At 45.1% G+C, this 18,592-nt stretch overlaps 2 protein-coding genes across 8 annotated transcripts in view; one reads left to right on the top strand and one right to left on the bottom strand.

The window, feature by feature from the left end:
• Window positions 1-5,958, bottom strand: part of GSPT1 (G1 to S phase transition 1) — a 35,093-nt gene extending 29,135 nt beyond the window's left edge. Inside the window, exon 1 of one of the 2 annotated variants that reach the window (XM_053364016.1) lies at window positions 5,068-5,958. In XM_053364016.1, the coding sequence (XP_053219991.1) occupies window positions 5,068-5,731 (664 nt within the window). In that variant the 5' untranslated portion in view covers window positions 5,732-5,958. The remainder of the gene's footprint in view (window positions 1-5,067) is intronic. The other variant, XM_053364015.1, reaches the window with a different exon arrangement.
• A 3,709-nt stretch (window positions 5,959-9,667) lies between these two features.
• The window catches only part of SNX29 (sorting nexin 29), a 213,788-nt gene continuing 204,863 nt past the window's right edge, over window positions 9,668-18,592 (top strand). For 4 of the 6 annotated variants that reach the window (XM_053364012.1, XM_053364010.1, XM_053364011.1 and 1 more), the window contains exons 1-2: window positions 9,668-9,828; window positions 18,464-18,528. In XM_053364012.1, coding sequence (XP_053219987.1) covers window positions 18,515-18,528 — 14 coding nt within the window. In that variant the 5' untranslated portion in view covers window positions 9,668-9,828; window positions 18,464-18,514. The remainder of the gene's footprint in view (window positions 9,829-18,463; window positions 18,529-18,592) is intronic. The other 2 variants (XM_053364008.1, XM_053364009.1) reach the window with 1 other exon arrangement.

Genomic DNA, 18,592 nt, shown 5'->3' with positions numbered 1-18,592 from the left:
GGAACAGCTGAGTCGCCTCCTTGCCAGATTTAAGATGCAGTGAAGGGCTTTGTGTGAAAAGGGTTGCCGGACGAAAGTCAGTCCTTCTCCACTCAATCTTTCTTTTTGCTTAGCAGCCTTACACACAGTAGTCTAAATGGGAAGTTACTATGAAATGTTAGGGTGTCTCTTTCAAGGCTGTCTCTTTCCAGGTTAGGGCCACAGCCTGCAGACGTGCCTAAGGCAGTGAAAGGCACTCTGGATGACACATGCTACAGGTGCCTCCAGTGGGAAAGTTACATCGTGAGTACCCTCAGACTGAAACCTGGTGACTGCAACCCCCTTCAGAACAAGTTGGCCACCACTGACCTGGGGAGATGAACATCTGTCTTGCCTGGATTGAGTCTTTTAGTCTTCATCTAGCTCAGGCTTCCTCAACCTTGGCCCTCCAGATGTTTTGAGACTTCACTTCCCATCATCCCTGACCACTGGTCCTGCTAGCTAGGGATCATGGGAGTTGTAGGCCAAAAAACACCTGGAGGGCTGAGGTTGAGGAAGCTTGATCTAGCTCATATTTGTCCTCTTCTCACCAGCTTTACATAATGCCTCTTTCTTGCAACAAAATCCTATCTCTACAGCTCCACACAACAAAATACTCATGATATTCCATGCTTTATGCCCATCACGTGGTTGAGCTCCTCACTGCAGGCCTTCGCTACAAAAGTTTAGGGCAGTATCCAACTGAGCTTTACAGAGTAGACCGTTGAATTTAATACTTACATTAGTAATGCTATTAATTTCAGTGGATAAACTAACAACCTGCTCAACATAGCAGTGAATAGTGATCTGGAAGTCCACTCTCTCTCTTAAGAATTTCAGAACTAAGCATCAACAAAGATGAAAGAGAGAGCTGGCTGAGATAAGAGTGTTAAGAGATGGGACACTCATCCTCTATCAAGCAAGCCTTCCTAAACCTAAAAATAAAAAAAAGAAACTAGCCTGAACTCTCCAATAAAGACAAATCAAATATTGGAGTAAAGGTAGTTGAGTAGCTCTGTGTGTGTTACAAAGTTTAAAGCAAAGATTGGCATTGATGCAGCTCCTTCTCCAAGTTAAGCAGACCTGAGCCTGGCAAGTAACCAGTGTTAGAAACTCAGATATATGAGCCCCTTAAATCAGGGATACTGTACAGTTGCCAGACAGAATACCTGGTGGCTATTTTCGGGCTGGATGGCTCAAAAGCCATATTTTTCAACATGAGTTTTTGGTTCCTGAATTTCATTTTGTTGGGAAGATAAAATATAACGAATAGAATTCTACAGGGTGTGTTGCTAATGTGTGAAAACAGGCATGATCCAAGGATCCCCAGGCATGCAGCTCCAGATGGAGGACAAATCAGGCGCCATCCTGGCAAATTTTGAACACTGCAAGTAACCCATGAATGTTGCCTTGAGTTCTGGAGACAAAAAGTAGGATAAAAGTGAAGCTAGTAAAATAAATAGCCCCATGCTTTCTGTCTTACAAAAAATAGTCTACAGTAGCACTGTCGAATAAAATAAGCTCCTGCATCACGTTGCTTAATGAACTGACTGGGTGTGGGTTGCTGCCCCTACCAAACACCCATTCAGTAAAAATTTAAAAGCCTCCCTTTTTAAGAATCACTGCTCTATAAACATTTTCCAATGTTAAATTATGCCCAAGCAACTCTTCCAGACTGGCATTCTCCTCAGAATGCCACCTTTCCACAGTTCAAACCATGCTCAAGGCAGTTTACAAAGTGAAAACACACGCAACATAACAAAAGTAGTCATAAACAATAAAACAAAGCATTATAAAATACACAACCAAAGTGAACCACATAAATCACTACAAGAGCTCAACAGTGACAACAGCAACACCCCCCACAAAAAAACCCCAGCCCAGCCCATGGCACCATATTGATAATGAATGCCTAAAGCTTTCTTAAATACTCAAACCTGACTTAGCCACCACAAGCATATGTATATGAATTGAAACAGTAACTAACATCTTACATTCTGTATACAGAGATATATTCTAGGCTGTCAGAGGCTCTTAGATCACACAAGGATAGTAAGAAATTGAAGGAGAAAAAGTTCCTTACATCTCTGAACTTTCACATGTACCGTACAGTATAACAGCTGCTGCTACTACAGATCCTGATCCCAATCTATGAAATGTTATGCACAAGGCCACACACACCACATATTATATCAGTATAGTGGCTTGGCTGCCTGTCAGCTAGCTGATATGAAAAAGACTTCATGAGAAGTGTTCATTTTCAGTCATTCCTAGTAATTAAGGGTGTCTTTGGGTACATATATATCATGTTTCAGCTATCAGTTGTGAAAGTACCCAAACAACTATGATATCCCCAGGAATAAGTCAGGCAGTGTTGCCAAGCATCTTTATACCCATGTAGAGCAATATAGATATTCAACCAGTTAACTGAGATGATAGGAAACCATGAGTGTGACATTCTCAAGATATGCTTTACATAATACATGCAATATCTTAGCTTGGACAAACTTTTATTTTCATAGATAAAAAAGCAAGAAAGCTTTGAATTTATGAAGCAGAGGGGCAATCAGGACTTATTTGGAACGCAAGGCTTCATCTCATGTATTCTTATTTCAACCCTGGTAAATGTGAAGAAATTACTAGACCCATCCCTCCCTGCCCACTAGCCTTACACAGAGCTATGTTAGTTATCTGCACCTCACTGACAACCTGAAATAAAAAGCCAACTTTCTCCCAACTAAAACAAAAAACAAAATCCCTGCCTGCAAGCATTTTTTTTTACTTTACAAAGGTTACCTAAAGAGTAGCTACTAGGAAGGATGTTTTCTGAACTCAATGGGGCTCACTTCTGAGTAATCAATTGCAGGATTATGCTGCAATTGAGCATCCCACTTCAAGCAGAAAGTAATCAAGGGACATTCCTTAGCTAACATGCTCAACTATAATTACTAGCTGCGATTTGGTCATGACTACAAGATCATGTAGACACCCTATGAACACATTTAAGATTGGGGTAGGGGGAATAAAAACTTAAGCAGGTCTCAGTCTGGCCCATGACTACATAGGAGCCTGTACGAGAGCATCATGTAAGCTGCACTGAGCTTTCTGAAGAGAGGGATACAGACTCAGAATCAAGCCTACCTAATAAAGTAAAGCCAAGAGGAAAGTTGTTTGAAATAGGATACTTTACATTAAGGCAGTCTTGCCACAAATACTGCAAATCTTATGGAGATATTAGGAAAAGGCATGCTTTCCAATTCACAGTTCCCATTAGCATGTTGCACCATTCTTCTTGATTCACCTGATGACCTTGAAGCAATACATCTATCCCTTCCCCATTTCCAACCTAGCCACTGACTCAAGCACCCACTGTAGGAAACACTAAGATTCAAGTTAAGGGAAAGCTCCAGTAACAGTATTATGGAGGTATAAAGCAGCCAGAGTATTTCATGGCATTTTAAGCATGAATAAGCTTAATCAACCTATAAAATAAATAGCAGCATAAATCTAACACCATTAACCTAAGTTAAGTCAGATGCTTAGTACCACCTGGTGAAAAAGATGCCCATGTGCAAGATTCCAACTCCACCAGGGTTTTTACTGCCTAGTAGGTAATACATCTGGATTAAAAAAAACATAAAGGGCACTACCAAGAGTCCACAAGGACCCCTATATGAAACACAACATCTGAAGTGCACAACACACATTCAAATAAAGTTTTTGCTGATCTGATCATTCTAACCACTACCAATACTGTAAGAAATACCTTTCAAGTGTAATTCACCATGTTAAAATCTCTCTCCTCATATCCGCTATATTACTTCTCCTGTGTCTTTCAGATTACAATATCCTCTTTTCTGCACTGGTTGCCTTCCTTATATTTTGCTACCTTGGAAGACAACCAGTGTAATGTAGTTGATAAGACTGCTGAACTAGGGAGAATCCATTTCCAGCTCCCTGGGTGACTTTGGCTTGCTATTTTTCAGACTAGCATATTGTGGAAGAAACGTTCCTTAGAGGAGGAGCAAGGGAAAAAGGTCACAGCCTTTTTTTATATATTAAAAAACCCGTCATGTTAACAGGTGGTTTAGGAACATAATGGCATCAAGGAAGTCTTTCCGAGTGGCTTTCATAGCAACTCTTCTAATAACCGGAAACAGACTTTTTCCCTCCTCTGCCAACGTAGGCAAGTGACGTCCTGCCTTGCATCACAGCCACTGAGCTGCCCTGAGTCACTCCTCATTTCTGCTTGTCCCAGTGCAGTCGGCATGGCTCCACACTACTGCCAGAAACAACCACAACACAGGACCTCTCCCTACCCCAATCTCTCAGGTGTTCAAGGTTCCCCAAGGGTCACCCCAACCCCATTCAACTATCTTTCAAACACATACACTAAGACCTTCCGTGCTGTTCGCCTCAGGGGCACATTGCTAAGTTGGCCCACGTTGGCCTTGCCTTCTCAGATCATAGTCAATTCCCCGCTCCCCATCCGAAGAACATGACCACCTCTCTGCCCCCATTTCTAAAAAGTTCAAATACTGTACTGGGATTGCTCCTTTCCTTCTCCCTAATCTGGGCTCCTGACCCACCAGCCTAAGTCACATTCTTCCTAAAAAAAATCACACACAAGGCAGGAGAGAGGTTAGACCATCCAGCTGGGAGGAGAGAGGAGGCAAACATTTCCCAGTAATGAAGATCGCTGGGTGGCCTTGGGCCAGCTGATCCTCTCTGAAGCCTACCTCGCAGGATTGTTGAGTTAAGCAGGTGAAAGGAGGGGGGGAGGCGAGGGAGAATAAATATACCACTTACTTACAAATGGCCGTAATAAGGAACTGCACGTGATCTGAGCGCAGGTTGTTGTTTTTAAAAAATATATATCTGATTACTATTACTGTATTTTTAAGGTTGCAATCCCACGCACGACTTACCTGGGGGCTCAACAGGGACTGTTGAAACACCCCAAAGTTCAAGGCCTCCAGAACCGAAGCGACCCCGGAGCGATTCCCCCCTCCGCCCCAACCCCTTTTCCTTCCTTCCCGGATAGGTTACCGTGTGGCAGCGACGTCAGGGGCGGCAGGCCCGGCGGGGGCGAAGGCGGCGGCGGGAGTCCCTGCGCGGGCGCGGAGGACGTGGAGGAGGAGGAGGAGGAAGGCGACGACGAGGAGGCCGGGCCTGGGCCTCCCCTCAAGAAGGCCGGCACGAACTCGGCGGCGTGGACATTGGGCACGAAGGGCTTGGCGTTGACGTTGAGGTGCCGGCTGAAGGCCGCGCCCAGCAGCTCCTCCTGCTGCTCCGCCGAGGCGGCGTCGAGCTGGGCCGGGCTGGGCACGTCGGCGGCGGGAGCGCCGGGGGCGGAGGAGCCGGCCGAGCCAGCGCCGGGCTCGATATCCGCCTGGTCCCAGCAGTCGGGCGCCGAGTCGCTGCTGCTGCCGCTGCTGCCGTTCGCCTCCATTTTGTCTCTGCCCGCCCCCCCACAAGCCTCTGCGCTTCCCGAAGCGGCTCCCGACGTCCTGGGAGGAAAGCGGGCTGAGGTGGGGGGCGGCGGCGGCAGGAGGGGAAGGGGCGGGGGAGGGGAAAGCGCGGCAGCCGGGAACGCGGCACCACCGTCGTCGTCGTCGTCTCCGCGCTCGCTCCGGCCGCTCCGCGTGTGCGCCCCACCGCCGCGACGCAGGATGGCCTCCTCGAGACGCCGTACGCCCTTCTCCTCCCGCATCAGCGCCCGGCCGCCATTTTGGTAGTTCTCAGTCTGCCCCGCGTGCCAGCCTTTGGTAGGCACGCCGCCGGGCCTGGGGACTACAACTCCCGGGGGGCCGCGCGCCGGGTGACGAGGCGACGTGAGGGACGCCGCTCTCGCCCGTTTCCGCACCTCTCGCGAATCGAGCCGATGAGAAGACAACAACTCCCAGCGGCCATTGCGCAGCCTTCCTGTTTCAATCTTCAATCACCCCCCCCCCGACCGGCAAGAAGAGGTCTCGAAACGTAGCGCAGAGGAACTACAAGACCCAGCGGGCTTTGCGTTTCGCATTCGCAGGCGGGACCAGATGGGGAATGTAGTTTCGTGGATGTATAAGAAAGTTGATAGAAGCATTTCGCAAAAGGGAGGAAGTATAGACAGGGATATTCCTTCCACACTCCTCGCACAGAGGAGCGAGAAAGGACAAGTGGGTGCTGTTACCGAAGAGGGAAGGAGTAATAATAAATATTTTCCAATGGATTGAATCAGATTGTGTTCCACGTGGTTGCTGCACAGCACGTGCTTGATAACATAGTTTGCCACATGGACAGTTTTATATATTGAATTTCTATCCCACGTTTTCTTCCAAGGAGCTCAAGGTGATGTACCTGTTCTCCCCCTCCTCGTGAAATTCTTCAACAACCCTATGGGGTAAGCTGAGAGGCTGTGACTGGCCCACAAGGTCACCCAGTGAGCTTCATGGCCAAGTAGGGATTTGAACTCTGGTCTCCAAGACCCAACACACTAACCACTATACCGCACTGGTTCACACTGGTTTTCAGCCTGCCTCTCCCCAGTCATTGTAATTAAACCAGTAGAGGCTGGTCCATTAGTGTGAATGGGGCACTGGCCCACCAACCTCAAGCCAGCCCCCAAAGTGTCTGCTTTCTTGCTTGCAACCAGCCCAGTGGGTAAACCAGGCTGTCTGCTTCCTGCTCCTTAGGTTATTATTAAATATGTATACCACCAACCTTCATCTGTAGATCTCAGGGTGTTTCACAACATAAAAATACAAGATTTAAAAAACCCATAAAATACATGGTGTGACATCCACACCATATATTTAAAGTACCGTATTTTTTGCACCATAACACTCACTTTTTTCCTCCTAGAAAGTAAGGGGAAATGTCTCTGCGTGTTATGGAGGGAATTCCTACGGGTGGCATGCCTACGGATTTTCCTCCTCTAAAAACTACGTGCGTGTTATGGTCGGGTGCGTGTTATAGAGCGAAAAATACGGTACATTTTAGCACACATTTAAAACACATAGCTTCCCCCAAAGAATCATGCAACTGCAGTTTACCTCTCACAAAGCTCCTATAGGTCTCCCATGTTGCAAACGGCTTGACAACACGCTAGCTCGGAGCAGATGCTCTGGCACCGTTTTGTACTCTGCTATCACCTGGTTCAATGTGTTGTCTGATTGTATCATGCAACCGGGTTTCGCCCAAGCGGTGTGTGATGGCAGTTACCAGAACAATGTCGCCTGTACATGAAACCGAACAAATTAGCTGTGCGCTGAGTAACACAAGCCAGCTTCCAGGTGCTGTTCTTACCTGTGGTTCAGTAGGAATATTTCTTCCTGTACACAGCTACTGTTATCTGATTACGTTCTGGGCGGCTGCATCCAGCACGTTTCTGCATCATTGGCTAAGCACCACCTCCACTTCTCAGTTAAGCATGCAGAATCAGATGCTGGGCTCCCACATGTAGCCCTGGGCAGTGTTCCAAAGCAGTGCTGTGCCAGAAGACCTGTCCTACTACCGTCACATTTCAGCACAACATTGCTGCAGTATGAGAAAGGCAATGGCAAAAAAGAGGGCATTGAATGACCTGACCTGCTTGAACTGTAATAGGAGTCTCAGGTAGCAAGACACTATGGTGCCTAACAGGTGCTTTTACAGTGTTGGTGAGAAAGTACTTGATGGTCCCTTTGATATTGTTGCCTCTCCAATTACGGGGTGAAAGACTGATGAATGATAGGTAAGAGGATAGGGAATTTTATTCTTATTATTATTCATTTATGTATTACCCACCCTTTACCCTAAGGTAAAGGGCATGTTACAACATTAAAACACAATATTTAAAACAGTTTAAAACAACCGACAATTACGAAGAAGATATGGGTCCTTAAAATATATACGGTACTTCAAGTGTCAAAAGCCAGGGTAAAAAGGTGCGCTTTCACAATCTCCAGAAGCTGTATATTGAAGACACCAGGTGCACATTTAGGAAGTATTTAAAGCACCCTGTTCCAATACTGTGAACCGTAGTTTGTCAGTGGTGCTGGGAATTGTAGCTTTGTGCATTTTGAGAAACGCCAAGGATTTCACTGACTCCACCCTGCCCGCATCACACAAATGGTCATGAGTCTACTACTGTACCTTGCTTTGCTCCTGGACAATTTGAGCACACCCTTTCCCAGAGCTTCCTGTTCCAGGGAAAAGAGGAAGCTTGTGGAACAAGTCTGGGCACTTTGGATACTCCTGTCCTTCACGTTTGCAAAGGCCTCAAGTATTCCCACTAGGATGGATGATTTGTTCATATAAAGGACTAGATGACAGCTGTGTTTACGCAGCCCTGTCCTTTTCTGGCTAGTTGGAGGCAATGCGACACACCCTAATATTTTTTCTGTCCTTCAGTAATTTAACACGTGGAACAAAGCTCATCCACTCCTTGGAATATCCCCTATTAATTTTTTGCCCAGGCCAGCATGTATTGCTGTACAGGACTGCCTATGTGTGAAAGGTCATGTATTTAAGCTCTGGGTAGCAAAGCAGCCAGATTTACAAATTCGGGTGTGCATGTGACCAACCCCAGAGGGGCCATCCGATTTGGCAGCAATAGATTGTAATGGATTGCACTGGTCAGTTTAGTACCAGGCGGTGTGGGAATCGTCACCCACCCACCGCTGCCCTGTTCTTTATTTTGCCAGAACAAAGGTGGCACCCCTATCTACCACCTTGCCCTAGAATGAGATATTGGAGACTGGCCGATTAATTATCCATTGCAGTGGGGATCCAGACAGGGCTTTTCCTGTAAAGGTATCACAACTGCTTCTGAGCACAATACAAAGTGTTGGTGTTGACCTTTAAGGCCCTAAAAGGCCTCAGCCCAGTATACCTGAAGGAGCGTCTCCACCCCCATTGTTCTGCTCGGACACTGAGGTCCAGCGCCGAGGGCCTTCTGGCGGTTCACTCGCTGCGAGAAGATAAGCTACAGAAAACCAGGCAGAGGGCCTTCTCAGTAGTGGCGCCCACCCTGTGGAATGCCCTCCCTTCAGATGTGAAGGAAATAAGTAGCTATCTTATCTTTAAGACATCTGAAGGCAGCCCTGTTTAGGGAAGTTTTTAATATTTAATGCTGTATTGTTTTTAACACTCGATTGGAAGCAACCCAGAGTGGCTGGGGAAACTCAGCCTGATGGGCGGGGTATAAATATTATTATTATTATTATTATTATTATTATTATTATTATTAAACTACCTGACATTCAGAAGACATCTGAAGGCAGCCCTGTTCACGGAAGTTTTTAATGTGTGACATTTTAATATATTTTTAATCTTTGTTGGAAGCCGCCCAGAGTGGCCGAGAAGACCCAGCCATACGGGCGGGGTACAAATAATAAATTACTACAGTATTACTATTACTACTTGGGGAGCGCTGCAACCCCGCCTTGTTGCAAGGCGGTGGCAATTAACACGCAAATAATGAGTTGGGGGCCCAAAATCCTGGAAGCAGAGGGAGGGGAGACTCTCTGCTCAGAGCGACTGCAAGGAGAAGCAGGAGGAGGAAGAAAAAGACGGAGCAGCATGGTTTTACCCCACCCTCGCCGCCATGGAGACTACAATTCCCATGACCCCCCGGCCTGAGATGGTTTCCGGGTTCTACGTGTTTTGCTTCCGGGCTCCTTGATGATCACTTCCGGGTGGAGGGGCAATGTGCTGTGGAGTGCTGGTGGCTTTGACGGGAGGGAGGAGCCCCGGCGGGAGCGGAGGAGGAGTCGGAAAAGTCGGAGGGGGGATCCCGAGGCTTTGCTTGCCCGCGGAGGGGAACTCCGTCGCCGGCCATGAGCGGTGAGTGGAGCAAGCTTTGCTTGGCAAGGGAGGAGGAGGAGGAGGTGGACGGGCTGGCTAGGTGCTGCTCTTTCGCACAACAACAACAGCAGCAGCAAGGGTGGTGCTGGGGTGGGGTGTTAAAGCGTCCCTGCTCCCACCTTTCTTAATGGCACTCTGTGTATGCTCAGACACACCCTGCCGCTCTGCTGACAGAGGAGCAGCAGCATCCCTGGAGCCAGCAATTGTATCTTACCATGACAAAAAAGAGAGAGAAAAGGGTGTTCAGATAATGCCTTACAGCGACTAATTTCCGATTGCAGTTTTTTGTTAATTAGCGCTTGTGTAGCTTGCTCATCGACGAATATTTCTCGTGGCCAGGGCTGCGAAAAAGTCCGTGTTGAGAACGCAACAGGACCCTGCTCTACTCTTGTGGTGGCAGATTGTTTTAAAACTGTTTTTGATGTTGTTGTTTTGATTGGTGCACCCTGCCCTGGGGCTTGATGGTGAAGGGCAGGCAATGAATTGAAAGAATATCAGCAGCAGCAGCAACATGAAATCAACAGTAAATGACAATGCAAACTCAAACCAAAGCCCACCTTTCCTCATGACATAGTGTATGAAGTTATGCAAGCCCATAACCTCATCGAAACTGCATGGGGTGGGGTGGAGCTATAGATGCATGCAAATAAATAATTAAAGCTGCTAGCAAGGTAAATCTGGAATGGAATTAAAAGCACTGTTGTTCTTTTAGAAGTATTAGGACATTGCTCTCTGGCACTGGGTATTCTGTCCCTGTTTAGTAGTTTGCTGTCCCTTTCTCTAGACATTCCCTGTTCAGGGAAGTTTTTAATGTGTGACATTTTGATGTATTTTTAATCTTTGTTGGAAGCTGCCCAGAGTGGCTGGGGAAACCCAGTCAGATGTGCGGGGTACAAATAATAAATTATTATTATTACAGTGGTACCTTGGGTTACATACGCTTCAGGTTACATACGCTGCCCAGAGTGGCTGGGGAAACCCAGCCAGATGTGCGGGGTACAAATAATAAATTATTATTATTACAGTGGTACCTTGGGTTACATACGCTTCAGGTTACAGACTCTGCTAACCCAGAAATAGTGCTTCAGGTTAAGAACTTTGCTTCAGGATGAGAACAGAAATCGTGCTCCGGCGGTGCAGCAGGAGGGCCCATTAGCTAAAGAGATGCTTCAGGTTAAGAACAGTTTCAGGTTAAGTACGGACCTCCGGAACAAATTAAGTACTTAACCTGAGGTCCCACTGTATTATTATTCATGGGTTAGAGAATGCGAAGCTCTGGCAGCTGACTTATTCACATACTGTGGGATGCCTCCATTACTTTTTTACGTCACAGCCGCCTGGTACTGAAATGAGAGCCAACTAGGTTGTACTCAAAGTAGACCCATTGCTATTAATGAACCCAAGATAATCATGCCTATTGATTTAAGTGGGTAGGCTCTGAGTAGGGCTAGCATTGGATACAGCCCCTAAAACTTGGCCAAATGGATCTGCTTGCAGTTTCCTCCCACACCCTAACCATTTGGGCTTCTATGTATATCTACTTATTTACTTATGCCATTTGTAGCCTGCTTTCCCCCCAGGAACTCTTGTTCTAAGCAATGGAGTGAGATCTCCCCCTTCTCCATTTTATTCTCACAGCAACCCTGTGTGGTGAGGTGGAGAGGTAGTGTAACTAGCCCAAGGTCACCCAAGAAGTTTGTGTCTGAGTGGGGTATTGGCCTATCTCTTAGAGCTAAAGTATTTATCAACCCCCCCTCCAAATTTTCTCTAGAGTTTTCCATCCCTTTGTGGCAAAGTCACACAAGTCTGATGATGATGAGCTGAATAACCTGAAATAGTTAATTGTCAATAGAATTGCTGACAATACTTCTTCTGCTGAAATTTCACAATCCACGTTTGGTGAATTTAACATAAGCATAAGGAGTTTGGTTCTAGTTTGTGCAGACAGCCAAATCCTCCTGTTGCAAAAGCTGACCAGATATCAACTGTTTAGTTCTAATAACTGATGGCTTTATAATAACTTCTGTTATTAAGCCAATTCCATCTCTTTCAGTTCTCCTAAGTTTTCATTAGTTGTTGTTGAGTCCATCTGTTTGGTAAATGATGATTCAGGAGTTAATAGTGCTTTCTTTTCGTTGTGCTTTACATAAAGGTTTATGTTGCATCTTATATTGATTATGCTGCTTGTTTTTCAATGTTGTTTCCTTAAACCACAACAAAGTACTTATTATTAAAATAAGGAATCTATATTATTTATGTTGATTAGTTAAACACTTTGAAAGTGTCTTAAATTTTCTAAGAAGAACTAGTCCAGGATTGGAGGACCCGAGTCTTCGTTAGGATAACATAGGTTGAGATGCCTGTGCTATATTTGAAGCATATATTCCTGCAATGTCTTCCAACGTCCAAATTAAAATAATACCATCTGTGATGAGAATCAATTTGCAAACAACTGAAGGCTGCAACAGGATTTTTATTTTATTTATTATTGTGTTTTCTCATCCTTCTTCCATGCAGTTTACAGCATTGCACATAACAGCATTGTCCTACCATTTTATCCTTCTTTTTTTGCTTTTCATAATTTATTTATTTATCATTTTAAGTTATATACATTTCAGTACTTTTATAGTCATTTTAACATTTCAAAACTTGACTTCCTTCCTCCTCTTTCTGTGGTTTCTTAAATGTATTTTTATCATTTCCTGCATATTCTAAATTAACTTATTCTTTCGTTCATCTACTTTAATTATATACTCTTATGAAACTGCAGGTTATTACAAAATCCTGCCAATGTCCTCAACTGTTTACAATTTGTTTGTAAATATTCAATAAATCATTTCCATTCTTTTATAAAAAGTTTGTTACTTTGACTTCTTATTTTTCCAGTACGTTTTCCATTTCTTCATAGTCCATGAGTTTTTGTATCCATTCTTCTTTTGTCTGGACTTTTCTTCTTTCCATTTTTGGGCAAATAACATTCTTGCCACTTAGTCGCATACATGAATACATTTCTATACTGTTTAGGTAGTTCTGCTCCTATAATTTCCAGAAGAAAAGCTTCTGGTTTTTTTAAAAAATGTTATTTTAAACATCTTTTCCAGTTCATTATATATAATTTCCCAGTAAGCTTTAACCTTACTGCAAGATCACCACATATGATAAAAAGTACATTCTTTCTCTCTGCATTTCCAACACTTAAATTTTGATTTATACATTTTTTGCCAGTTTACTTGGTGTTAGATACCATCTCTATAACATTTTCGTATAGTTTTCTCTTAAAGCATAGCATGCTGTAAATTTTATATCTGTATTCTACTATTGTTCCTACACTTCCATATCTATATTATAACCAATATCTAATGCCCAACGTATTGAAGAGTTTACCTGCTCATCCTTTGTCTTCCAATCCAATAATATCTTATACATTTTAGACAGCACTTTTACATTCCAACAGATCTCTCTCCAATTGTGATATTTGTTCCCCAAACCCTCGTTTTCTATCTTTCTTAAATACTTCATTCAAATGATGATATTGTATTCATGTTGTTAACTTTCCTGATAAATCCTTAAACTCTTCTAATTTAAACTCTCTTTTCTCTTGTTTTACTAAATTTCTTTAAGTTGCCCAATCTTCTATCATATTATTTTTCTTTACTGTTATGGCTTCCAACGGTGAGAGCCAAAGTGGTGGTTTTGTCTCCAATATTTCTTTTGTATTTGTCCCATACTCTATACAATTTTTTCCTAATTACTGTATATGATTTGTAAATCCTTTATTTACTTTCACCTTTTCATACCACAAATAGGCGTTCCAACCAAAGATACTATCACGACCTTCTAAATCTAAGATATGTGGATTCTCCAGTATCATCCATTCCTTCAACCAACAAAGACAAGATGCTTCATAATACAATCTCATATTCGGCAGGGAGAAATTCCCCCTCTCTTTTGCATCTATCAGTATTTTATATTTTATTTTCAGTTCATTTGCTCAATATGCCAGAGCCTGTTTTTGCATGCAGGGAAAGTCCCTAACTTACCAAGAGTTTGAGACCCATTGGCTCCCATCACCTAGTTTAGCTGGCCAGTCAAGGCCGTTCCTGAGGTGTGGCCACTGTCACATGCTGACAGCTTCTAGAAACCACAGGTGAGTGCAGGGTGGGGACCAAAGATGGACAAACTGGTCCAGAAGGAGCATGATGTGACCCCCACCAGAGGCACTACCCATCCCTTAACACCCCTAACACCCAATCATCATATTATTCCCTTGATATTGTTACTTCTCCAAGAGTAAAGGGACAGCTTTGCTGTTTCACCTCCTTTAAAGCACTTGTATGGCATAGCGTTGGGACGCGGGTGGCGCTGTGGGTAAAAGCTCAGTGCCTAGGACTTGCCGATCGCATGGTCGGCGGTTCGAATCCCTGCGGTGGGGTGAGCTCCCTTCTTTCCATCCCAGCTCCTGCCCACCTAGCAGTTCGAAAGCACCCCTCTAAGTGCAAGTAGATAAATAGGTACTGCTTTATAGCGGGAAGGTAAACGGCGTTTCCGTGTGCTGCGCTGGTGCTGGTTCGCCAGAGCAGCTTCGTCACGCTGGCCACGTGACCCAGAAGTGTCTCCCGACAGCGCTGGCCCCCGGCCTCTTAAGTGAGACGGGCGCACAACCCTAGAGTCGGACACGACTGGCCCGTACGGGCAGGGGCACCTTTACCTTTATGGCATAGTAGTGTCATGTTATCCGAGATTCCTGTTACACCTTAGTAGGAGGCAGAGGCAACTCTCTGGAGGCCAATTGGTGCCTGCTTCTTCGTCTTTCTCATACCAGGGCGATGTTGTGCTGAAAATTGATGGCAGTGGATCAAATCTTTCAGCAGAGCATGATGGTAAGCACACTGAGGAAGTTGACTCAGGCAATAGAATCCAAGGATTGCCTCTTCTACCATTGGAGAAGCAGCAATGGCTACTTCTCAGTTTGAGTAAGATCTCGTGAAAGCCCCACGAGATCTCACTGGAATCTGCAAGCCACAGTCTCAAGACCTGGTAAGCGAGGCTTTGGCATGGGTGGCAAAGGGTGGTGGTGTTGCGTGGGCAGGGCAGCACCTTCCTGTTTTGCCTCGGGCAGTGAAACAGGGCAGGTCACCCCTGGTAAGCAGAGCACTCACCTAGGGGAGAGGGTGTTTGCTTCTCGGATACTTTCTGTAGCTCATTTGTAGCACATCTGCTTTGCATGCAGAAGGTATCCAGTTCAAACCCTGGTATCTCCAGTTAGACCCAAAAGAAATTCCCGTCTAAAATCCTGGAGAGCTACTTCCAGTCTGTGTAGACAACGCTGAGCTCAATGGACCAATGGTTTGGCACAGCAGCTTCCTATGCTACTTCCTTCCTGCTTATTACCGGATTTTTCGCTCTATAGGACGCACCAGACCATAGGAGGGGGAGAACAGGGGGAAAAAAAATCTCCCCCTATCTTCTCAGCGCCCCTTCAGCAAAGCGACAGGAGAAAGGGAGCCCCTTCCATTTCTCCTCTCACTTCTCTGAAGGGGCGCTGCGCAGCTCTCCCTCTCTGCTGAAGCCGGGAGAGTCTTGCTCTCCCGGCTTCAGCAAAAGGAACCCGACCCCTCTCGTTCTCCAGGCTTCAGCGAAAGCAACGCAAAGTCTCCGGAGCACGGAGGGAGCGCTCCCTCTGCGGTTCGGAGGCTTCGCGTTGCTATCGCTTCACCCCAGGAGCCTGCATTAGCTCGATAGGACGCACACACATTTCCCCTTAAGTTTTGGAGGGGGAAAAGTGCGTCCTATAGAGCGAAAAATACGGTAGCTTTCCCTATTCTTCCACCACGATCTATCATTGACCCTGTTCCCATATGCCACAGATGGGAACCTCCAGAGGTTCTTGAACCTCTAAGAAGAGCCCCAGCTTGCAGGGGCCCTCGTCAGGGTGAGTTGGACTCCCACAGCGTCACGGAGGCCAGTTTGGGTTATGAGCTTGAAATCTATACGTTTCAGAAACGCCGTGAATGCGGCAGCAGGCTGAGTAAGCGTTTTTCGTTCACGCTGACTAATTGAATTTCAGTTCTACAAGCAGAGTGGGGAGTTTGGGGTTTGTTTGTTTTTTGAAACTGTGGTTGCAACAGAGCTGGCTAATGCTGGAGAATATTATGAACAGTATTATGATCATCATAATTATTATCTTAAAAACCACTGGTCCATCATTGAAAGCTGCCTTTAATGTTTTATTGTCTACGTGTAGTGTTCTGCATTCTGTCCACTTCTGTGGCATTTTATGAGATGGCAGTATATAAATACTTTTATAAATAAATAGAAATGCCAAGTCCCAGACAGCTGATCCATGTAGCTCAGTATCGCCTCATCTGACTGGCAGTGGCTCTCCAGGGTTTAAAAAGCAGATTAGACAAGTTCATAGAGGGCAAGAGTATTGGTGACTACTAGTCATGGTGACTGTGTTGTGTTCTTCCTCCAGGACCAGAGGCAGCAGCCTCTGAATGCCAGCTGCTGGGGAACAACGGGCGAAAGGACTGCTGTGTTCATGTCTTGCATTGTCAGCTTTCCAAAGTCACCTTGCTGGAAACAGGACTTTGGACTGGACAGCCCCTTGGTCCTACTCAGCAGAGCTCTTGCAAGTGCTGTTTTCTGCACGTCTGGCTCCTTTGCAGATGCCTCTTGTCAAAACTATCGTATTTTTCCGTGTATAAGACTAGGTTTTTTTAAACCAAAAAATTAGGTTTGAAATTGGGGCTCATCTTATACACGGTTTTTGCTGGCGGTGTTTTCTTAATTTGGACTCCCCCAAAATAGGGGGCGTGTTATACATGAGGGCGTCTTATACATGGAAAAATACGGTACTTGGCATGAAAAGTGCCCCAGCTTCTATTGCTTCAGTCACATACAGAGCTAAAGTTTAGGCAATGTTTTTCATTCGTTGGGTCCATTAGGACACAGTCGCCATTGGTTTCTCTCCTGCTGTCCTTGATACCTTCACTAGGAAGCAAAAATGCAAGTTGTCTGTTGAGTTTGACAGAACTGTTTCTCAGGCTTATGACTTAAAACAGCTGCAGTGGTTGCCAGTTTGTTCCCAGGCCCAATCCCAGATGCTCATGCTGGTGTTTAAAGCCCTAAACAACTCAGGTCCCCAATACCTTGGTTCTCAAACACCTTAGTACTCAAACAACTTGGAACCTAAACACTGTAAACCTGGAAGTAAGTGTTCTGGTTTGCGAACTTTTTTCAGAAGCCAAACGTGCACCGTTTTGAGTGCCACACTTCCGTTTTGAGTGTTACGCTGAGGTCTGTCTGTTTTTGCTATTTATTTTGCATTTTTTTGTGATTGTGCGGAACCCAGTTCAGTTACTGATTGATTGATTGTGTGACTGCAGTACATTCTTTATTGTTTTCATTTTATGGATCAGTGGTCTCGTTAGATAGTAAAATTCATGTTAAATTGCTGTTTTAGGGGTTGTTTTTAAAGGTCTGGAATGGATTAATCCATTTTGCATTACTTTCTATGGGAAAGCGTGCCTTGGTTTTGGAATGCTTTGGTTTTGGAACGGACTTCCGGAATGGATTAAATTTGAGAACCAAGGTATCACTTTACCTGAAAGACCATCTTGTTCCCTGCAGACCCCTTGGGGGTTATGATTGGCAGAAGGGGTCCCACTGGTGTTCTGGTGCCCTCAGAATTTTGCAGCGGCAGCAGCCCTGGAGAAAGCATTCTTTGCGGGAGCCCCTAAGTGGTGGAATTCCTTCCCTACTTCCCTACTGAATTGCTAATCTTCATTAAACAACTTTCAGTGAATGTTGAAGGCACACTTCTTTACCTTGGCTTTTGACATCTGAGGTGTATATTTTTAGGACCCACCTTATTTTTGTGATTATAAGTTGCTTCAACCTTTTTTGATGTGTTCTAAATGTTTAATTCATGCCTGAATAAGAAACAGCCTCCCAGGATGTACATCTGACCCTTTGGCAGGCATCTTAGTCCACTCTGCTTTTTCTCAAACATGACCTCTTCAAATGTTTTAATGACTGCTGTTTTGACAATTTGCTTTTAAAATTTGCTTCATTTAAAAATTGTGAGGTGCTTTCAGTACAATATATCAGTTATGATAATTGATATAAAGGTAAAGGGACCCCTGACAGTTAAGTCCAGTCATGAATGACTCTGGGGTTGCGGCGCTCATCTCACTTTACAGGCCAAGGGAGCAGGAGTTTGTCCACTTCCACAGACACTTTTTCCGGGTCATGTGGCCAGCATGACTAAGCCGCTTATGGCGAAACCAGAGCAGCACACAGAAACACCATTTACCTTCCCTCCAGAGCTGTACCTATTTATCCACTTGCACTGGTGTGCTTTCGAACTGCTAGGTTGGCAGGAGCTGGGACCGAACAACGGGAGCTCACCCCGTTGTGGGGATTTGAACCGCCAACCTTTTGATTGGCAAGCCCAAGAGGCTCAGTGATTTAACCCACAGCGCCACCCACGTATAAGTTACTGTAATTAATGTGATTAGGGAAGGCACTGCTAGGGCAAAAAGCAAAGTATTCCCCCCCCAACTGGGCAGTATATTTAATATATACCCCCCTGTGCTTTCTTGAATTCTAGGGTTGCAGAACAACGTGGCAAAAAGACAGTTTCTCCTGGAGAGATTATTGGATGCAGTTAAACAGGTAAGAAGTTGGGCCTACAAAGAGGAGAGGGTGCCTCCATACTTGAAACCTTGCTAATAATAGT

This window comes from Podarcis raffonei, chromosome 14 (genome assembly GCF_027172205.1).
Source record: "Podarcis raffonei isolate rPodRaf1 chromosome 14, rPodRaf1.pri, whole genome shotgun sequence".
In the NCBI taxonomy this organism is placed as follows: Eukaryota; Metazoa; Chordata; class Lepidosauria; order Squamata; family Lacertidae; genus Podarcis; species Podarcis raffonei.
Note: the sequence above shows the minus strand (reverse complement) of the source record. Positions and strands in the feature narration are given on the sequence as shown.